The 22,182-nt window shown below is 42.8% G+C and overlaps 1 protein-coding gene across 1 annotated transcript in view; it reads right to left on the bottom strand.

Annotated features, from left to right (window-relative positions):
• Positions 1-22,182, bottom strand: part of RAB22A (RAB22A, member RAS oncogene family) — a 52,864-nt gene that overhangs the window by 10,201 nt on the left and 20,481 nt on the right. The window contains exon 3 of the mRNA XM_033186870.1: positions 8,743-8,824. Coding sequence (XP_033042761.1) covers positions 8,743-8,824 — 82 coding nt within the window. The remainder of the gene's footprint in view (positions 1-8,742; positions 8,825-22,182) is intronic.

Raw genomic sequence — 22,182 nt, 5'->3', positions numbered from 1 at the left:
TTTTTGAGACAGTCTTGCTCTGTCACCCAAGCTGGAGTGCAGTAGTGTGATCTTGGCTCACTGCAACCTCTGTCTTCCGGGTTCAGGCAATTCTTGTGCCTCAGTCTCCCAAGTAGCTGGGACTACAGGTAAGTGCCACCATGCCCGGCTAACTTTTGTATTTTTAGTAGATATAGGGTTTTGCCATGTTGGACAGGCTGGTCTTGAACTCCTGGCCTCAAATCTACCTGTCTTGGCCTTTCAAAGTGCTGGGACTACAGGTGTGAGCCACTGTGTCTGGACTACTGCACGTTTTTCTACAGTCTACTTAGAGTTTAAAATGTAGCACTTTACGTAAAATATCAGAGACTTGCAAAAGTCTAATTTCTGTTACCTTACCATTCTTTGTACTACCACTGTCAAATAATCTAAATCTACATATGCTATAAACTATACAATCCAGTGTTATAATTTTTGAATTAGTCAGTTAATTTTTGAGTAATTTAAGAAGAAAAAGCAGACGTTTCTATTTGCCATTTCTAGTGGTTACTATTTCTTCCTATGGATCTGAATTACCACGCACTGTCATTTTCCTTTAGTGTGAAAAACTTTCTGGGACGGCTGCTGTTGATTTCTGTTTTTGTTTTTCTAAAAATGTTCTTACTTTGACTTTAGATTTGAAAATGAAGTCTGGCAAATTGATAGGTTTTTGCTTTCTGCAGTTTAACGATCCTATTCCTCTGGCTTCTGGTCTCCAGTGTTCATGTGTAAAGTCAGTCATATTGTTGTTCTCCTGTTTACGTGTCTTTTACTTCTGGCTGCATTCAAGATTTTCTCTTTACCTTTGCTTTTCAGCAGTTTGACTACGACTTACTTAGATATGGTTTTCTTTGTACTTAGAGATTTGTTGAACTTCTTGAATTTGTAAGTTGATATGTTTCACCAAATTTGGGAAATTTTCAGCCATTATTTCTCGAAATCTTTTTTTTCTGTTCCTATCTCTCTCTCTTGCTCCTCCTGGTTCTCCAATTACACATATGTTAGGCTGTTTGAATTTGTCCCTATGATACTGAGACTCTGTCTATATTTTTCTACTTTTTTTCTATTCTTCTGATTAATTTGTTCTATCATCCTCCAGTGAATTTTTCATCTTAGATATTGCAGCTTTCAGTTTTAGCATTTCCATGTGATTCTTCGTTAGTTTCCATTCTGTGTGAGACTGCCCATTTGCAGTTAAGTCATTAACACTCCTTTTCTTTTTTTTTCTCCCCTTAAGAGATGGGCTTTCGCCATGTTGTCCAGGCTGGTTTGGAACTCCTCGACTCAAACAATATGACTGTCGTGGCCTCCCAAAGTGCTGGGATTACAGGCATGAGCCACTGTGCCTGGCCTACTTTTCTTTAAATCTCTGAACATATATAAAATATGTGCTTTAAATTCTGTGTCTGCAAATTCCAAGAAAAGGGTCACTTTAGGGTTTGCTTCTGCTCACTGGGTCACACCTTCCTGTTTCTTCATATGTGTAGTAGCACTGACTGTACACCGGACAGTGTGGATGATACACTGTAGATGCTTGGTTTTTTAAAATCTTCTCTGCAGAGTATTAAGTTACTGGTGACTCATCCTGAGATTGGTTTTACACGTTGTGAGGGTGAGTCTATTTGGGTTTTTGGATTTGCCCTTAGTCCTAGGATACCGTTTCTACTCCCAAGGCATGGCCCTTCTGAAGTTTCACTGGAATGCCCAAGGTGTTTAGTGATCCCCTGTAACACAGCAGGACTGGATTCAAACTCTGAAGTCTAGCCCTGCTGTAACGAGGAGCAGCTGAAATCTCTGCTGTCTTGTCACCCTTTCCATCTACTGGTTTCTGTTGCATTTTATACTGTCTCTCTTGTGAATTCAAAATTTGGGGGTCAAAAAAACTTCAGGGAAATTTATAAACAGATATTACGGGGTCCCTCCTTGTTGAATCCCTCTTTTCTGCGATTCGCCTCCTCTTTTTCTGGCTGCTCTAGCAGTCCGAAACTCTACACTCAACACAAGCTTTCTGCTTAAGTCCTAGCTACCCTGTGCCACATGAACTGGGAAGTGCCCACTGGGGAAAAGCTATAAAATGTGGATCTTACACAAGAAAGCTCCCCTTTGTAGCCCCTGACTGCATTTGGTTGCTCTGCAGTGCCTTCAAACAGTTGTTTTTTAAATGTTTTGTCCAGAGTTTATACATACTTGTTATCTGTGCCAGGGCAAGCCACTCTGCTATTACTGACATGGAAACTTTGATGTCCTTCTGATGCAAAGAAAGAAGGTGGAGGCATGTAAGAGACTCAAAAGACGTCAGCACATCTCTGCTGCAAACTCGGCTCTCAATCAGGTGACGGCAAACTTTTTCTGGTAAAGACCAGGTAGTAAATATTCTGGCTTTATGTGTCACATAATCTCTGCTGCAACTACTCAACTCTATTATTGAAGAGTGAAGGTAGCCATAGATCAAGCTTGTCTAACCTGCGGCCTGTTATGTGGCCCAGGACAGCTTTGAATGTGGCCCAACACAAATCCATAAACTTTCTTAAAACACTGAGCTGTTTTTGTGATTTTCTTTTTTTAAAGCTCATTAGCTATCGTTAGCATATTTTATATGCTGCCTGAGACAATTCTTCCAATGTAGCCCAGGGAAGCCAAAAGATTGGACATCCCCACCATAGATAATAAACAAACAAGCCTGGCTATGTTCCATGAAAGCTTTATTTACAAAAACTGGTGGCAGGTTGGATTTGGCCCAAAAACATATGTGTAAATTCTGTCTGCTAATTCTAATAATGGGATCACTTTTGGGTTTGCTTCTACTCACAGAGTCAGATCTTGCTGCTCTTCAAGCACTGGCCAGTGGGGATGATGCACTGCAGACTCTGGTCTCTGGGACTGTCTGCCCCAACTCTAGACGATACTAAGCCACTATACTTGCTCCTGATTTTAAACAGGAGAACAATTCCTTACATGACTACCGTGACAATAAGTAAGTCTGAGTCTTCCTAGTGTTCCTATCTCTGTAAAAACAGTCATTGGGAGAAATCACATTAAGATGTAGGAATGTAAATCTTTAAAGACTGGATGCAATGTCTATTAGACTCCGGTTAAGAAGCTTTTTTTTTTTTTTTTTTTGAGATGGAGTCTCACTCTGTGGCCCAGGCTGGAGTGCAATGGTGCGATCTTGGCTCAATGTAACCTCTGCCTCCCGGGATCAAGTGATTCTCCTGCCTCAGCCTTCCAAGTAGCTGGGACCACAGGTGTGCGCCACCATGCCTGGCTAATTTTTGTACTTTTAGTAGAGATGCGGTTTCACCATGTTGGCCAGGCTGGTCTTGAATTCCTGACCTCAGGTGATCTACCTGCCTTGGCCTCCCAAAATGCTGGGATTACAGGCGTGAGCCACTATGCCTGATCAAGAAACTTTCTTTTATACAATCACATACAGATGGCAAGCATTTGACAGGTTCTTACTACATGATGCTGCTTAATGTATGTGTTGTGTCTGTCTCAATACTACTGCAGGAGTCTTTGTTACTGAAGGATAATTGGTAGAGAAAGGGTGACTTCAAATGCATTCATTCAAGGTAGCAAACAATAGGGACAAAATGGTCTCACAAAGGCTCTATCTTGAGAAGATAAATTCAAAATCGTAAAATCAAGTTTAATTTTATCTAGTATTTGAAAAACCTTAGGTTTATTATTGCAGCCAGGAGCTAATTTTCTGGATGAACACCGAGTCGAACTTGATTGATAACTTGGCTAAGAGTCTTCTGATAAAACTACATGCTAGCACAATACGATATCCTATATTTCATGTTTGACTTTCATAGTCTTATCATAAAAATGACACATTTTTACAAAAATATTTGAGGGCTTCATCAATTTTCCCTAGGCCCCTCTTAACCCTTTGATACACAAACCATTATCTTCTGAAGCACTCATATCATCATCCTGAGCAGTATCCTTCTTCATTTCAGTTAACAAGATCCCTACCGTCAAGGGCTTCACAGGACATTTGAGAAATTCTCCAAAATCACTTTCATTGACTTAATGAAATCACTTTGCAATCAAATGTAGCTGGACCATTAGAAAGACAACTCATCTGCCAAAACTATGTGCAGTACGAGATGTCAAATGGGGAGGTTGGGGAGGGTGTTTGAATAGTCAGTTTATCAAAAGGGTTTTCATTTTATGACAGTTCTGGTTTCTATAATAAATCTCCTAACTACAAAGAATAATAAACACACAACGCCAGAAATTTATAATTTGAGTCATGCACTACTCACATGGTAAAAGTAGGTAGAGGAGCTGTCCTTATCTGTGTCTAAGTAGGGCTGGCAATCAGTAGACATAAACCTATGGGCATCAATACCATGTGCCAGGGGCTGAGAGCAGAGACATGAAGGCAGTCCTTGCCCTCAAGGAGCTTACAGTCTAATGAAAGGCAGACAGGTAAGGAAATAGGTGACAATCCCATGGATGAGTACAATCAAAGACTTCATGATACAAAAGAATACTCCAAAGAGTTTATGTGCTGATTCATCCAACCAACCAATATCTGAACATCAGCTCTAGGTCAGGCACCATGCTAGACCCTGGGAGTACAGCAGTGAACAAGACACTGTGGTCCCAGCTCTTGGAGTTACAGTCTGATGGGAGATTCTGTCAATGAAGGTAGGTAGACAGGTATCTAAGGACAATTTTTTTTTTTTTTTTTTTTTGAGACGGAGTCTCACTCTGTCGCCCAGGCTGGAGTGCAATGGCCAGATCTTGGCTCACTGCAAGCTCGGCCTCCCGGGTTTACGCCATTCTCCTGCCTCAGCCTCCCCAGTAGCTGGGACTACAGGTGCCCGCCACTTCGCCCGGCTAGTTTTTTTGTATTTTTTAGTAGAGACGGGGTTTCACCGGGTTAGCCAGGATGGTCTCGATCTCCTGACCTCGTGATCCGCCCATCTCGGCCTCCCAAAGTGCTGGGATTACAGGCTTGAGCCACCGCGCCCGGCCCTAAGGACAATTTTTAATGCACGTTCTGAGGAAAACAAGTAAGGGCAGTAATGAAGAACAAAGTTGGGGCCCTGCTTAGATGCAGGGGGTTTAGAGAAAACTCTGAGTGTGTCACATTTAACCTGAGACTAAAAGACGGGAAAGGAGCCAGCTGGGCTCCAGTGGAGGGAACAGAGAGCTTTGGTGAGAAGGAACAGTGTATCCAGAGGCATAAGGCCAAGGAGTGCTAGAGGCCCTGAGAAGGAGGAGCCCAGAGGGAGGCCTGGGCAAGTCACGTGGGGCTTGAGAGGTCTCTGTTCAGAGTGTGGCTGTTATGAGAGGTGCAGCGGGAAGTCGCTGTAGGATATTAAGCAGGCTGATAACACAGGCTGATTTTTGTTTCCAGAAGATTCCTCTGGGTCCTATGAGGACATGTAATGGACAGAGGGAAAGCAGGGGACCCACGAAAAGCCTAAAGTACTCAGTGAATGGCCAAGGTGGCTGAGAGCAGGGCGCTGGCAGCGGAGACAGAGAAGTGAACCCAAGTGTGATACATTTAGAGAATGGAGCTGTCAGGACATCCGGATGGAGCAGGTGTCCAGCGCTGAGGGCAAGGGAGGAACCCAGGGAGACCTCCAGATGTGAGTCTGAACAACACAGCAGTGTGGCGATGTGGTTTCTTATCCGAGAGCAGGGATGGCAGGAAAGCCCCCTTTAGGTGACATCAGAGGTGGGTTCTGAAGGCTGAATAGAGTTGTGGAAGGGCATGAGGTGTGAAACTCTGGCATGCTGGAGAACTGCACACAGTTTGTGCTAGAGGACAGATTGGTGGGAGGAGGTGGAAATAGATCCTGGCTGTGGATGGCACATTCTGGACCTTCAATGCACTGCCAGGATAAACAGGCAGTCCCCGACCCAGGCAGGCTTATAAGACGTGCCTTGTGTGATCCTCCCAGCATTTCAAACAATTTTTGGGTAGCTGTCAGGTGTGTGGCTTTCCTTAGCACTGCACTTTGGCCACCCTGGACAGGTGCTCATGCCCAGTAACAACAGGCTGGAGTGAGTGCTCATCAGGTGGTGCTCCTCTCCTGCCTTCTCCATGCAGGGCCTCCTGGTCAGCACCCCTGGCCTGTGGCCTGGCCCCATGAGCATCTCCTGTGCAGCTCTGGGCTGCGTGATAGTGCATCAGGCAGGATGGAGGCAGCTTTGCATCTCAGAGCAACTACTCCTGTTGCAGAACCAATTAGAAGTGGACAAGCAAGAGGCAGGAAAACCAGCTAAATATAAAACTTCACAGACTTCTGCTACCATGCTGGCAGAAAGGGAAAGAGGCAAACACCCTTGTGTTATTTTTTTGTGTGTTTCAGAAAAAAAGAGATGTTATACATCACTGCGTATACCAGGACAGGCTCTGATTCAAAGCATAATGGAATCTGTATTATAGCATGATTCTTTATGATAAGGGCTTTGCTGTATCATCAAATATATGTGAGGGGTAATTGAAATCTGGGATTTAGTGGAGGGTACATATATTACTAGTAGGAAGGGCCACATGGATTTGTGGCTAAGAGGGAAAGAACCCAGGGCTGTCTCTACAGATATATTCAGGAGGATTCTGGCAAGCAACACACTTCTGAAGGACAGAAGAGGGATGGTTAGCAAAGGTCCAGCTGTTCTAAATGCTCCATTCTAGATGGAGCAAAGGAGAAGGAACGGGGAGTAGAAGACGGGAAGCAGAAGTATCTCAGATGAGTAATGGGACAGAGAAACAACATCCAGTGTTAAAAACAGAAGAAACCAAACAGAGCAAACTTAAGACGTTAAGTCTGTACAAATGCATGGAGTCTATGTCTAGGACAACAGTAATGGCTTGTTTTGTTTTCCTTCATTTGTCTGTGATGATTCTTGTCAGATTTCATACTACACACACTATCTATGGCGTCTTAGATAAGGCTGTGATGACAGACTATTTTTCCTGATTACTTCTGGTACACTTTTAAGAGCTTAAGATAGTACCGTGCATCTATCAGATGTGCTGTTTGGATCGTACTGTTTGAAAACTAAATTAAACGGCAGCTGAATAATGGGGTGGCTGCCAGAGACACCTTGGAAGGGAAATTGGACTTAGTACCCAGAGGAAAGGGGAGGTAGCAGATGTGTCTTAGTGCCCAGAGGAAAGGGGAGGAGGCAGATGTGTCTTAGTACCCACAGGAAAGGGGAGGAGGCAGATGTGTCTTAGTACCTAGAGGAAAGGGGAGGAGGCGGATGTGTCTTAGTACCTAGAGGAAAGGGGAGGCAGCAGGTATGTCTTAGTGACCAGAGAAAAGGGGAGGAGGCAGATGTGTCTTAGTACCCACAGGAACGGGGAGGAGGCAGATGTATCTTAGTACCTAGAGGAAAGGGGAGGCAGCAGGATGTGTCTCAGTACCTAGAGGAAAAGGGAGGCAGCAGATGTGTATTAGTACCTAGAGGAAAGGGGAGGAGGCAGATGTGTCTCAGTACCTAGAGGAAAGGGGAGGAGGCAGATATGTCTTAGTACCCAGAGGAAAGGGGAGGAGGCAGATGTGTCTTAGTACCCAGAGGAAAGGGGAGGACGCAGATATGTCTTAGCACCCAGAGGAAAGGGGAGGCAGCAGATGTGTCTTAGTACCTAGAGGAAAGGGGAGGAGGCAGCAGATGTGTCTTAGTACCTAGAGGAAAGGGGAGGAGGCAGCAGATGTGTCTTAGTACCCAGAGGAAAGGGGAGGAGGCAGATGTGTCTTAGTACCCAGAGGCAAGGGGAGGAGGCAGAAGTGTCTTAGTACCTAGAGGAAAGGGGAGGCAGCAGATGTGTCTTAGTACCTAGAGGAAAGGGGAGGCGGCAGATGTGTCTTAGTACCCAGAGGAAAGGGGAGGCGGCAGATGTGTCTTAGTACCCAGAGGAAAGGGGAGGCGGCGGAAGGTGTCTTAGTAACCAGAGGAAAGGGAAGGAGGCATATGTGTCTTAGCACCCAGAGGAAAGGGGAGACAGCAGATGTGTCTTAGTACCTAGAGGAAAAGGGAAGCAGCAGATGTGTCTTAGTACCTAGAGGAAAGGGGAGGAGGCGGAAGTGTCTTAGTACCCAGAGGAAAGGGGAGGAGGCGGAAGTGTCTGCCCCAGCCCTGCCTTCCCGGCCATTTCTGATTTGGGTGGGCTTCCCCAAATTCCATTAGACCCCGCGCTGCTATGTCCAGGCCCCACTTCTGGTTCAGGCTTTTCCTTAAGTAGATATCCATTGTGGCCAATTTTGTCATCAGGCATTTATTAAGTATCTACTGCAAGGCACCATGTTAGCTTATCCTTTTCACTTAAATCTCACACTTTATATGCTGTAAAGTTCCCTCTTTAGCTTTTAAAAGGCAGCGATAAATGAGTTGTGCTTAACTCACCCTTTCTATCACTAATTGCTTTATATATCCTTACCAGAGGAGGGAGCCCCAAATTATACACAGTGCTCTGAGGGGGATTTTATCAGGCCTATTGGTCAGCATTTACTTTAAGACACTATAAGGCATAAAAATGCCTTCAGTGCCCATTATCACTTTCTCCATCGGTGGACTCTGTGGCTCTAATTGAAAAGGCAAAGGCAAAGGCTGGCCTACGCAAATGGAAAAAAATGTGTCTCCGGTGCACAGAAGAGAAGTGAGTAACGTGAGATGACAGGGATGCTGACAGTTTAGTTGGAACTTTCATTTGGGCCTCAGAGAAACAGAGTAAATTAAAGAGTGACTTACTCGTTCTTGTCCAGCTGTATCCCAGATTAGGAATTTATGTAGCTCATTTTGGTACTGGACAGTCTTGGTCATAAAAGATGCCCTATAAAGAGAGACCTCAATGATCAGAATACAATTACATAAAGCACGTTTCCAGCCCCAGTCGGAAACATCACTTAGACTCAACCAACGCTCAATCTCCCAGCACCACACTGTATCCTAATTGTGCTCCTCTCTGGAGTATTTATGGGATGCTCAGATGCTGAGTGCATATCCTCTGTCAAAATAAAGCATTAGGCACATCTGCCCAACACCAAGAAGAAAGAGTTCTAAGCTCCGTATCAAAAGAATCAAGAGATAGTTTGGCAATACAGACATTAGCCTCCCTTGTAAAACACAGAACCTGTTATTTAAAAAGATGTTATCATGGGAAAATATTCCTAAAAAACTATGTCCAGGAATGTATACACTAGTTAAAAAAAAAAAAAATTTTAGGACCTGGCTTTGTCCTCCCCCAATTCCCAAATCACATGCTCATGTAAATAGGTGAGTGAGAGCTAGTGTTAACATGCGAATTAATAACACTAAGGTGTCGAACAAGGAGCAGGACGATGGCTGGGGAGGTAACGGCTGCACCAAGGGGACCTGATTCATCATCAGCACCCCTCATGACCACCTGCGTTTCATCAACAAAAGAGGTTTCTCAGCTGAAGTTCAACATCGGACCTTGGGGCCTCATCCAGCCCCGGATGGGAGAAGGAATCATGGTTTGCAGGTCACACTGCTCACTTTCACGGAGCTACTCTGACCAGGGGACTTTGATGGCAGGGTTCCTATTATTTTGGGGGTTCTACATTTGGAGGATCTTGAATAAGACATCAAAGTCTGTGTATCCTCTGAAGAGCCATGGTGGCCCAGAAGACACGCCTGGACATTTGGGGGACTCCAGGACACAGGTTCAGGATTCTTGCCCTGGGATTGGGCCCAACTCCAATATGACCTTCCATTCCCCCCTCACCCAGAGGGCAGCCTCCCAGGAAGTCCTTTGTCTCCTCAAAGCATCCCAGTCTGGCCAATAGAGCCCAGAGATAGGCATGTCTTCTGTTTTAAAGAATAATAAGCCTTTTGGAACCAAGTACCAAGTTATACCATTTTTTTTTTTTTTTTTGCCAAATTGTACTCTTTTTTTTTTTTTTGCCAAGTTGTACCCAAATCACTCCAATGAGGACACTGAACTCAATGGCTGGCATTCTCAGATATGCTGAGGCCTTGAAATATTTTTCTTGAGATTCAAGTAATAATCTGCAAGAAAAGTGCAAGTTGAAATAGACAAGATGGCTTTCTGACGAATCATAAGCTTAGACAAGTATCAGAATCCTTAGTTTTAAAACCTCAACTCTGATACAATGAATTCCTGGCAATATTTATATAAATTTATGGCATAGCAAGTAGCCTCCAAAATAGTGACTGTGACTAGGAAGGGAAGGTAAATTAGGAGGCAAGATCGTATTTACTGATAGATACTACTTACTGGATATTTATTTACTGAAAATTTACCCCTTGGTATCCTTAGTAAAGTGCTTTGTACATAGAAGGTACTCCATAAATGGTTACTGTATCAAGAACTTTTGGCGACTCACTATGATTAAAGCAGGCTGTGCAACATGATTTCTCACTTAGGAAAGATCTAAGCATTCAAAAAGCATTGTTTATTGTGAAGATTAAATGAGATGATGGATGTGGAAGTGCTTTGTAAAATGTAAAGCACTATATCTATACAAGGTATTATTATTATTATTTAAAGGCAGCGCCAGGAAATGTTTTAGTTTAGACTTTGCAATTAGTCCTAAAAGCTTGCAACTCAACTCTCCATCAATTATGGCTGTGGTGTTACATTTATGAGTGACAACAGGCATCCAACAGGAGCCTACCAACAGAGCCAACACATCCAACACTTCCATTTTGGCTGCTCAAAGGACAAAAGAAGAAATATGTCTCAAGTAGACAAAAAGCTGAGAAAGGTATACACAATAATTATGACAGGATCCGAACTCAACGAAGTTTAACCTACCTGCCAAGCATTTCCCTTTAATGAAAACACTACTTATTACTGAGTCAGATAAAAGACAAAATGGCAGCTATGATGTAATGAAAGTGCCCTGAAGGATTAAATCTAACTCCCTGTCTGACCCTGGACCACCCTTCTATTCTTCCCTCTCATTACTTTCACCACACCTCCTTCCTGTCTACCCTGAGGTTTTCTTGTACCTCAAGCTCCCTTCTTGGGTCTAAATCTCTGCCTGTTGGCTTCCTGTGCTTTGATCACCAGCATCACTTGCCCACACCACCAGTTCTCTAGCCTCCTTGCCTGTCTTGTCTCAACCACCCAGAAAAGCTCCAACAGCCTCTCCACCTGCTTCCTCTACCCAAAGGTTGGGTGGTGGCCTCACTGGAGGAAAAATTACAAAACTATGTGGACGGGCATGCAGATTCTATGCTTTGTCTGCTGGGCATGCCTCTTAGGCCTTTTTCCATTCCACACAGCAATTATCCCACATTCTCTCTCCACCTTTCTAGCTCTCTACCACTTCCAGCTACTTGTCTCTTCAGGACAACAGCTTGTTTTAGCCTTCTCAGAGAAAAGAGGTTATAAGCCCCAAGACTCTCAACAAGTTCCCCCAGTCAACACTTCCAACTAGAAAACAGATGAATTTCTACTCATACTTGCTGTGAGTTTCACTTTCCTGACTTTCGCTGCGTCAGAGACGTCTTTTCTTTGCGTCATGTGTCAATGCTGCCCTGGTTCATGGCCCAGCACATCCTGCATGGGCCACTGCAGTCATCAAACTGGTCTTCTCAAGTCTCAAATCTTTTCAATTGTCACTGCGTCCACCTTCCCACTGACCACTGACTGCTTTTCTTCCTTGGATGCTTTCCCACTGGCTCTCCCCTGGCCAGATGCTCCCCACCCTTTGGGTCTCAGCTTAAATGTTAATGACCATAGACACCTGTGCCATCTACCTGACCAGGCAGCCTCCCACCCAACTCACCACTGCACTTTGTCTTTAGAGCACCTTTCACAACATCTGAGTAGTCCATTTATGTTTTCCTCTTTTTAAAGTTTGCCTGTTCAGTGTCTGACGCACCCATGAGAATTTTAAGTTCTTTGAGCGTAGGGGCCTCACTGTAACTCTTCCTCTGTAATACGGGTATCTTCGTCATCTCTCCATCTCCTTGCTATCCTAGAACTCCAACAAAACAATGATCATGTAGCCTACATGCTAGGTGGCTGTCTATTATGCCAACAGATATAGGGTGTCTTGGCCAAGCACTTCCCGAAGCATGAAGTGAGAAGTACTATTGAAATGCAGGTAAAACACTGAGATTAGAGCAGACTTGGGCTCTGCAACCATAGCAAGGCATGTGGCCTTTAGGGTATGCGGGAAGTGGTTCAACTAGCACAGGGCTGAGTATGCCCAAGCAATGTCCTTCCTGCCTTCTCCTGCCAAGCCACCAGCTCCAACTCCTTCTAGCCCACAGGTGACCAGCAAAATCCAGGAGTTAGAGCAAAGAGTCACTATGTCCCTCTCTCACTCAGAGCTGTGGAATTCTGCTAAGAAAGGAATTGTATCACTTTTTGGAGGGAGGGGGTGTCTCTTCACTGCTCGCTCACATTTGAATCAGGAGCTCTTTCCTACCCCCAGGTCACAGCTCAAGTGGTCAACCTTTCTCCCCTCAACTCCACAATGCATCTCTGTTGATTTCTGAGAGGTGGAAATCTTGACCTATCATATCTGTAAGAACCACTTCCTCCTCAGCATTAGGATTGGATTCTTTTCCGTAGTGGTAACCCCTGGATTCAGGGTGAGAGACGGGAGGGGGTGGTTGCCTATGGCTCCTCCAGAGCTCTGGGCTAGCCCCAGGTAGAAGGCCTCCTGCAGGACTCAACAATGGATTCCTTCCTACGGTCAGGTCTTTATCTGTTGAGAACAGTACCTTTCCAAATCTGCTTGATTTAGTTTAACTACACAATTTAGATACTTCATCACCCTTCCTACCTAACATGGTGAAAAAAGGGCTTTATTTCCACTCTACCCCCCAAAATCACCCCAAATTCCAAGATCTCAATCACAGAACATTATGTCTGCCTTCCACAGAACAGAAACGAGTCTGCAACTATTCTTTGTCCTTTGTTACTTGCATCCAGTTTTGAAGTAGAGCTGTCTGGTTCTTCATTTTATATTTAATCTACACTCAAACCTCAATCCCCGAAATAAATTCATCAATTGGACCCTAATCTTCGAGTGGGACTACTACAATTTTTCCTTCCATTGTCACTAGAACTCTAGGATCACTTGATCACTCCTTTAACGATCAAGTTAAATGATGCAGGGTATTTCAATATCTTGCTTTTTGAAAAACTGGCAATGGTTCCCTGCCATTCAAATGATACATTTTTATTTTCCAGCCTGCCATTTACTTGTCTGATAACCTTATTTTTCACTACTAAACTGTCTCTCTTCACTCTGCCTAGGCAGATCTTATTATGTCTTTAATCTAAAACCCCTGCTAGCATTATTTCCTAAAGCTAGAATGCCTTTCATATACTTCTCCATTTCTCATGGCATTCTAAAAATATGACTTTCATGCACACCAAGTAGTCACGATCTTCGGTCAGAGTACGTGCTCTCAATGAAAAACTTGCTGCGAGGTATTTTAAACATTTCTTTTCTTTAACTGCAGTAGACTCGTTTAGCTCTCCTGCAACACAGGTGTGCTCTGACATCACATTCCAGCACCTCTCTTTACTGCAAGGCCTTTTCTTTGCATGGCATATGGGATGCTGTCATCCCCATAATGGCATATAGTGCCCGAGGATGAACAATCCAGCACCTTTCTTTTGTTTGTTTTTTGTTTTTTGAGACGGAGTCTCGCTCTGTCGCCCAGGCTGGAGTGCAATGGCGCAATCTCAGCTCACTGCAAGCTCCACCTCCTGGGTTCACATCATTCTCCTGCCTCAGCCTCTCCAGTAGCTGGGACTGCAGGTGCCCGCCACCACACCCGGCTAATTTTTTGTAGTTTTAGTAGAGACGGGGTTTCACCGTGTTAGCCAGGATGGTCTCGATCTCCTGACCTCGTGATCCACCCACCTCGGCCTCCCAAAGTGCTGGGAATACAGGCGTGAGCCACTACGCCTGACCAATCCAGCACATTTTACAATTAACAAAGGACTCTCACTTCCCAAACTAGAAATCTCATGCAAACAACCCTTGGATTTCTGGATTATGTATACTGATGGAAACACCACTGAATACCAAGACTGAGACATAAAAAGACCAAAGGCACATGACATCTAGAAGTTCCTAACAGAGGTATCAAGGGACCTTCACAAAGTTATCCTGGGACGTGGAAGATGCAATGAGCCGAGATAGCGCCAATGCACTCCAGTCTGGGCGACAGAGCGAGACTCCATCTCAAAAAAATAAAATAAAATAAAATAAAATAAAATAAAATAAAAATAAATAACAAACATAACTAAATAGCAAAAAGCCTATCCTTTCCTAAACTTGTCAATAATAATTTACATAACATATACCATTTCACATGAAAAACAAAATCAGTAACAACAATGACAAAACTGTCTTGACTTTATTGTTAGGCACACTTCTAATGATTTCACATGTGACCCAGTTGAACCCCTCTACTGTGGGCTCCAGGCTGGTTTTGATTCTTCATCACCATTTTGCAGATGGGACACAGAGTAGACAGGGCTGGTGAGAGGTGCAGTTAGGATCCACAGCCAGGCAGTCTGTGCTCTGAACTACAGGGCTATTTGTACTGCGCAATCTATTCACTCCTTCAAACACCAGGACTTCTACCACATGGCAGCATGGCAGGGGCACCAGGCAGGCAAGAGAGAAAGAGCCCATCACAGCCCTCAAGTGGCTTACACTGGGGGTACTGGTCAGGTGAATAGATAATTACCAGCTAATTAGCCTATGAGGTAAGTGCAGAATGGACAGGGTGTGAGCAGGAGAATGAGCAGGAGAATGGTGATGACATCCTAGGACCTGCACCCTAACCTGTGAACAGATTCCCTTACATGCCAAATGAGATCTGACCAATGGGATTAAATCAAGGATCTTGTGATGGGGAGAGGACCCAGGTGGGACCAGGTGGAGTGAAGCCAGAAGAGAAGGTGATGTGAAGATGGAAATGGAGAACAGAATGATGGGCCTTGAAGATGAAAGAAGGGGCTACAAGCCAAGGCAGTTGCTAGAAGCTGAAAAAGGTACGGAAATGAATTCTCCCCTCAGAACTTCCAGAAGGACCAGGTTGCAGTGAGCTGAGATCGCACCACTGCACTCCAGCCTGGGCGACAGAGCGAGACTCTGTCTCAAAAACAAAGAAACAAACAAAGAAAACAGTAAGGAGGGGAAGCAAGCTGAGTGGCCCACGGAAATGATTCTGGACAAAGATGGGATGGGCAGGAAGGGACAAAAGGAACAACTTAAGACTAACACACAAAATCCACAAGGTATCACTGGGGTGAGGGAAAGGGAGAGTTCTCAGCAAGTCTATGTAGCAGGCTTCTGTCAGTTCAGGCAACTCTGTGTGTGATGAACTATTTCAGTTATTTCCAAACTGTAACTGTATTCTTTAATTTTTTAAATAGGTAATACATTCATATGTTTCAATATTCAAAATGTACAAAACAAGGATAGACCCAAACATCTCCCACCTTCCTTTCCAGCCACTGAATTCCTCTCCCTGGAAATTCAATCTTAGCAGCTTCTTAGACCTCCTTTCAGAAATACATTAGGGTCAGATAAAGCACATGCATATACAGTTTCCCCGTGTCCTCTTTTATTTTTAAACACGGATGGCAATACATACCACATATCTTTGATTTTTTTCTCTATCCTATGCCTAGGAGATCATCCAATCTAAGTATATCAAGTTTTCTGAAGATGGCTTTTTTCCTTTATTATATTGAGTACCTGCACCATAATGGATATAATCAGACCCCCACTCATCAACAATGCTGCAAGTGTTAACCTTGGAGAATTTTTAATCGGTTTAGAAGTGATGTGAGTTTATCTGTGGGACAAAGACCTAGAAGCAGAACTGCTTGCTGAGGCAAAGGGAATGAAGAGACAGCATAACAGCATATTAAGTGTCCCCACCCCACACAAGACGCTTCTGACTTCCACTTCAGCGGTGAGGCTTAACTGTCCTTGGATTTCAAATAAATGGAATCATAAAATATGTACTCTATTGTGTCTAGCTTCTTTTACTTAACAGTGTTTTGAAATTCATCTACAGTGTTTGGTAGTTCACTCTTTTTTATTGCTGGATGCTCTTCAACTGTGTGAATACATTGCACTTTGCCCGTTCTTAGATGGAGGGATTTAAGTTGATTCAAGTTTTTGGCTATAATGAACAAGGCTACTATAAACATTTTTGTACAAGTGTTTTTGTACACATAAAAAGAGTCCTCCAAAGTAGTGAAACCATTTATACTTGTATTAGAAATTTATGGAGTTCTAGTGATTTCATATTCTTGCCAACATTTGGTTGTTACTCTTTAAATTTTAGCTATTCCCTAAGAACAGGGCATGGATGTTGACTCATACACTTCGATTTAACATTGGACTACAGGGTTTAGCCAATACAACAAGGCCAAAAAAAAAAAAAAAGTATAAAGTTGGTAAACACAGTAAAATTGTCAGACATTATATTCACAGACATCGTATTTTTTATATCATGGAGTCCATAAAAAATCTTGTGTAACTACTGCTCAGAATAAGATGCATGACATCTCCAGTGACCAGATGGATTCCTCATGCCCATTTCTGGTTAACTCCTGTCCCTATCCCAGGCAAAACATGAAGTCTATAATTTAAAACAAAGGAAAAAAAGCTCAAAATAAAAAAACTTACAGTCAATATAATAATTTATAGAGCAGGTTTAATGTTTCCCATTTTGGTATTTCTCTGCTCTTCTTTTTCTGTCTTCTTTGGATAGATCAAATATTGAGGGCAGTATCCTGCTTCTTAAAAAAAAGGATTTTGTTTTTTTTTTTTTTGAGATGGAGTTTTACTCGTCGCCCAGGCTGCACTGCAGTGGTGCCAACTCTGCTTACTGCAATCTCTATCTCCCAGGTTCAAGCAATTTTCGTGCCTCAGACTCCCAAGTAGTTGGGATTACAGGCACCCGCCACCACACCCAGCTAACGTTTTTTGTGTTTTTAGTAGAGACGCGGTTTCACCACGTTGCCCAGGGTAGTCTCAAACTCCTGCCCTCAGGTGATCCACCTGCCTCGGCCTCCCAAAGTGCTGGGATTACAGGTGTGAGCCACTGCGCCTGGCCAAAAAAAAATTTTTTTAAAAGAAGTGTAGTCGCACAATACTGGTTCACAGTAGCCTCGAACTCCTGGGCTCAAGCGATCCTCCCGCCTCAGCCTCCCAAGTAGCTAGGACTACAGGTGTGACTCATAAAATCCAGCTAATTTTTTCATTTTCTTGTAGAGACAGGGTCTCGCTACACTGCCCAAGCTGGTCTTGAACGCCTGGCCTCAAACAATCATCCCTTCACTTGGCCTCCCAAAACACTGGGATTACAGGTGTGAATCACGGCACTGGGCCCTCGATTTTATTTCTTGTATTGGATTTTTAGCTATACCTCTCTGTATGTGTCTATTTTTTCAATAGTTTCTCTAGAGCTTACAGTACGCATCTTTAAATTTCAATCTACTTCCGAAGGATACTATACTATTTCATGAACAATGTTAAGACTCTGCCAGCTGAATTCCACATCTTCATGTATTCCCCTCCCATCCACTGTGCTCCCGTTGCCTGATACTTAACTTCTTCATATGTTAGTAAAACAAATAATATAATTGTTACATATATATTTAAAGCCAATAGTGTTTTTAGCTGGATGAACCAGGCTCCTATTAATATCTCTTGATATGGGCCTACTGTAGACGAATTCAGTTTTTGTCTGCAAATGTCTTCACCTTAATTTTGAAGAAAGTTTTTGCTGGATACAGATTAGTTGGCAGGTTTAATTAATTAATTATTGCTGGATACAGAATTAGATGACAGGTTTTACTTATTTATTTATTTATTCATGATGGAGTCTCGTCACTCAGGCTGGAGTGCAATGGCATGATCTTGGCTCACTGCAACCTCCGCCTCCTGGGTTCAAGTGGTTCTCCTGCGTCAGCCTCCCAAGTAGCTGGCATTACAGGTATCCACCACCACGCCCTGATAATTTTTGTATTTTAAGTAGAGACAGGGTTTCACCATATTGGCCAGGCTGGGTCTTGAACTCCTGACCTCAGGTGATCCACTCACCTTGGCTTCCAAAAGTGCTGGGATTACAGGTGTGAGCCACCACACCCTGCCTATTTCTTTTTTAACTATGTTAAAGATGCTGTATCATTATACTCTGACCTCCACTGTTTGTGCTGAAAAGTCAGAGATAATTATTATCACTGTCCTCCTGTATATAACATGTTTTTATCCTTACTCTTCTGATTGCTTTTAAGAGCTGTTCTTTATTTCTGGTTGTCAGCTGTTTGACTATGATATACCCAGGTTGTGGAGTTGTGGTTTGTTTTGTATTCATCCCGACAAGAGTTTGCAGAAATTCTCAGATTTACACATTGATCACTTCCATCAACTGTGGAAAGTTCCTAACTTTTATCTCTTGAATTTTTTTCCTTTCCCCTTCTCCTTTCTTTCAGGGACGCCAATTGTGAAGCTGACGGCACCTTACAGATTTTGGATATCTTAAAAAATCTTTCTCTTCTTAAAAATCTTTCTCTTCTCTTTGCATTTCAGTTTGGATACTTTCTACTTATCTGACTTTAAACGGACATTTTATAAGATGACTGGACACAGCAGAGGAGAGGGGCAGTGAATTGGATCAAGATTTTTAAGAAATTCCTTTGCTTTGCAGCCCCACCCACGGATTTCTGCAACTTGGCTGCTGTCACCCGATGCCCAGCAAAGGCAGAAATTCCTGCGGAGAGCTTGCTCTGAGCTTACCTGCCCCACTTCAAGTCTCCACAGTTGAGAGCCCAGCTGTTCCCATCTGTGGCAGTTTCCCTGTCCCTCTGTTCCAACAGAGGATGAGAGCAGCTATGGCTCTCTTCTGAACGGTCTATCACTTTCTGAAGTTCAGTTTATTTAGGTTTCTTTGTGTGCTCAGCTGCCTAATGGGCTTTTAAAAACTTATCTTGCTTGTTTTGGCTGTTTGGGTGAGAATGATGGTCTCTTGTGACTTTTTACGAGTTGGAAAGCACAGTGGATTGCTTAAAGGACTGAGTTATTACATTTAAAGGATATAATATGCCCATTATTATCATTACTACTCATATTTGAAAATTTTTGCCAAGTTGTTCTTTATAGTGGTTGTACGAAGGACTTGTTAAATGCTCCCTTATTGCAAGGCAGAACCAGGTACTTGGGGATGACCAGGTAGAAAGAGGAGTTCAATGGTAGGTATGTGGAGTCCCAGATGTCTCTGTTTAAATACCAGTCACCCGGTGTCATTGGAGAACAGTAGCCATCAAAGCTGTGAGTGTGAATACAATCACCTAGGAAGACATACAGACTATGCAAGAAATTCTCACTGTTTTGACATTTTAGGGGTGGACACTGAAGCCAAGAAACACAAGGAGGAGGAAGCCCCAAGACGTAGAAAGGAGAATCAGAATCATATCCCAGGAAACAAAAGGATTAAAAAAAAAAAAGTCAAGATAATGCCAAATACTTCTAGAGGACAAATACAATAAAAAGCGACTTATATTTGTGGTTTATATTTAGTCAAACTCTACAACAATGGTGTTTCAATGGAATAATGGGGGTAAAAGCTGATAAGAGAACAGTCAATGGTCAATAAGAGATTGGTTACATAGAGACAACAAATGTATACAATTATGAAAATCTTCAATAATAATTTTTTATTGAGTTGTCTATTGTGGGCTGAGGATACAGCTGTCTGCGATCATTTCAGACAAGGTTCCTCTTCTCATACAGCTTATATTCAAGTGGCAGGAACTGACAATAAATAAACAAATAGATGATTATAGATTTCAATATTTACTATGAAGATAAAAAAACACTGTGTGGTGATAGTGACTGGAGTGGCAATTTGAGATAGGATGATAGCAAAAACTTGGATGAACCCTAAAAGGTAAGAAGATCCAACCATTCCAATATTTAGCGGGTAGACAACATTTCAAAAATAGGAAACGGTATACATAGACACCTTGAGTCGGGAGAGACTACCAAATGTCTGAAAAGAAGGGCCATGTGGCTGAAACGTAGTAAGAGGAAGACAGTGATAAAAAATCAAGGTGATGACAAACCACCAGCGCTGGCTGGAAGTGACAGAGGATGAGGTTCAGGGCTGCCAGTGTGGCTGGAAATAGAGAGGGGATGTTCTAGAAAAGAAGGAGCTGCAAATCCATACACAGACTCCTCTCAGAGCCACAGCTGACTTCTATAATTGCACATGCAACTGGGGAGATGCCAACGAGTTTAATAGACAGCAACAGCTGGAAGACCAAAAAAAGAGCTGAGCAGAAATTGTAGCTGTTTCCAACTGCAGGGGAGAAAAGTTGGGAGTTTAAATCCTGATAATCCAGAGGCTCACTGGACACCTTGAATGATAATGAGGTAGGCCATCTCTTAGAAGCAGAGACAGTGTCCCAAGAACAAGGATTTGCCATAAGGCAACATCCCAACACAACCATCTGAACAAAGTGTAAGATGAAGCTTGCACAAGTTCAAGATGATTAGCCCATAATTTAACGTACCATTAAAACAAAATAGCACTCTTCAATGGAAGGTAAGAAAATCTAAAATCTTTGCAGCATATCTTCTGCAGTGTCCAGTACAAAATAAAAAACTACTAGATAACCAAAGAAAATGTGACCCAAGGTCAAGAGAAAAAAAAAAAAAAACAGTAGATGAAACAGATCCTGAGATGATCCAGATGCTGGAATGAGCAGATACGGATGTTAAAAACAGCTACTGTAAATATTATCTAGACTTAAAGAAAGTCATATTGAGTGAGCAGATGGGGGAACTATGCATGTAAAATATATTAAAGAACCACATGAAAATTCTAGAATTAAGTATTCTAGTATCTAAATACTGGGGGAAAATATATTAGACATACCGAAAAGAATAGTCATCTGAAAAAAAATTTGCAAATACTCACAACTGTTACATAAAATGATACAGCATTTGCATATAACCTGCATGTATCCTCTCATATACTTTAAGCAATCTCTAGATTACTTACAATACCTAATACACCGTAAATGCTATGTAAATAGTGGCTTTACTGTATCATTTAGGGAATAATGACAAGAAAAAAAAAGTCTGTATATGTTTAGTACAGATGTAACCATCCTTTTCCCCCCCAGGTACTTTCAATCTGTGGTTGGTGGAACCTATGGATGTGAAACCCATGACTAAAGAGGGCCAGCAGCTTTGGAGACACTGTAGAGGAAATCGACTGAAGATAAAGACAGATCAAGAGAAATTACGTGATCGTAAGAACAGAGAAAAAAAGATGGGGGTTGGGAAAAGAACACAAACTCAGAGCCTCCATGGCCTGTGGTATAATATCTAGCAGTTTAACATACATACAATTGGAATCCCATAAGAGGACCAAGAGAATGATGCAGAACAGATACTTAAAACAATATGGCTGCAAGTGTCCCCAATTTTATAAAAATAATCAAATTTCAGATCTAAGAAACTCAGTGAACCCAGAGTATATTACACATTTAGCATATTAAAGTAAATTACTGAAAACAAAAGATAAAGAACAGGTCTTAAGAGCAGCCAGAGAATGAAAAGGCATTATTACATATAGGGTAACAACGTGAAGGAGGATGACAGGCCACTCAACAGAAACAATGAAGGCCAGGATAGAACAGAATGACACAGGGAAGTGCTGAAAGAAAAAATATCTGAAATCTACATCTAGCAAAAACATACCTCAAAAGTGACTATGCAGTTGGGCGCGGTGGCTCACGCCTGCAATCCCAGCACTTTGGGAGGCCGAGGTGGGCGGTTCACAAGGTCAGGAGATTGAGACCATCCTGGCTAACACGGTGAAACTCCGTTTCTACTAAAAATACAACAAATTAGCTGGGCGTGGTGGCGGGCACCTGTAGTCCCAGCAACTCAGGAGGCTGAGGCAGGAGAATGGCATGAATTCGGGAGGCGGAGCTTGCAGTGAGCCAAGATGGTACCACTGCACTCCAGCCTGGGCAACAGAGCAAGAACCCGCCTCAAAACAAAACAAAACAACAACAGCAACGAAAACCAAAGTAAGTATGCAATGCAGACGTTACTCTAGATAAACAAATACCAAGGCAATCTTGTCACCAGCCCTGAATACATGAAATGCTCAAAGAAATTCTATAGA

This window comes from Trachypithecus francoisi, unplaced genomic scaffold, assembly GCF_009764315.1.
Source record: "Trachypithecus francoisi isolate TF-2019V2 unplaced genomic scaffold, Tfra_2.0 Lachesis_group21, whole genome shotgun sequence".
Classification (NCBI taxonomy): domain Eukaryota; kingdom Metazoa; phylum Chordata; class Mammalia; order Primates; family Cercopithecidae; genus Trachypithecus; species Trachypithecus francoisi.
The sequence above is the reverse complement of the archived record's forward strand: the minus strand, read 5'-3'. Positions and strand labels throughout refer to the sequence as shown.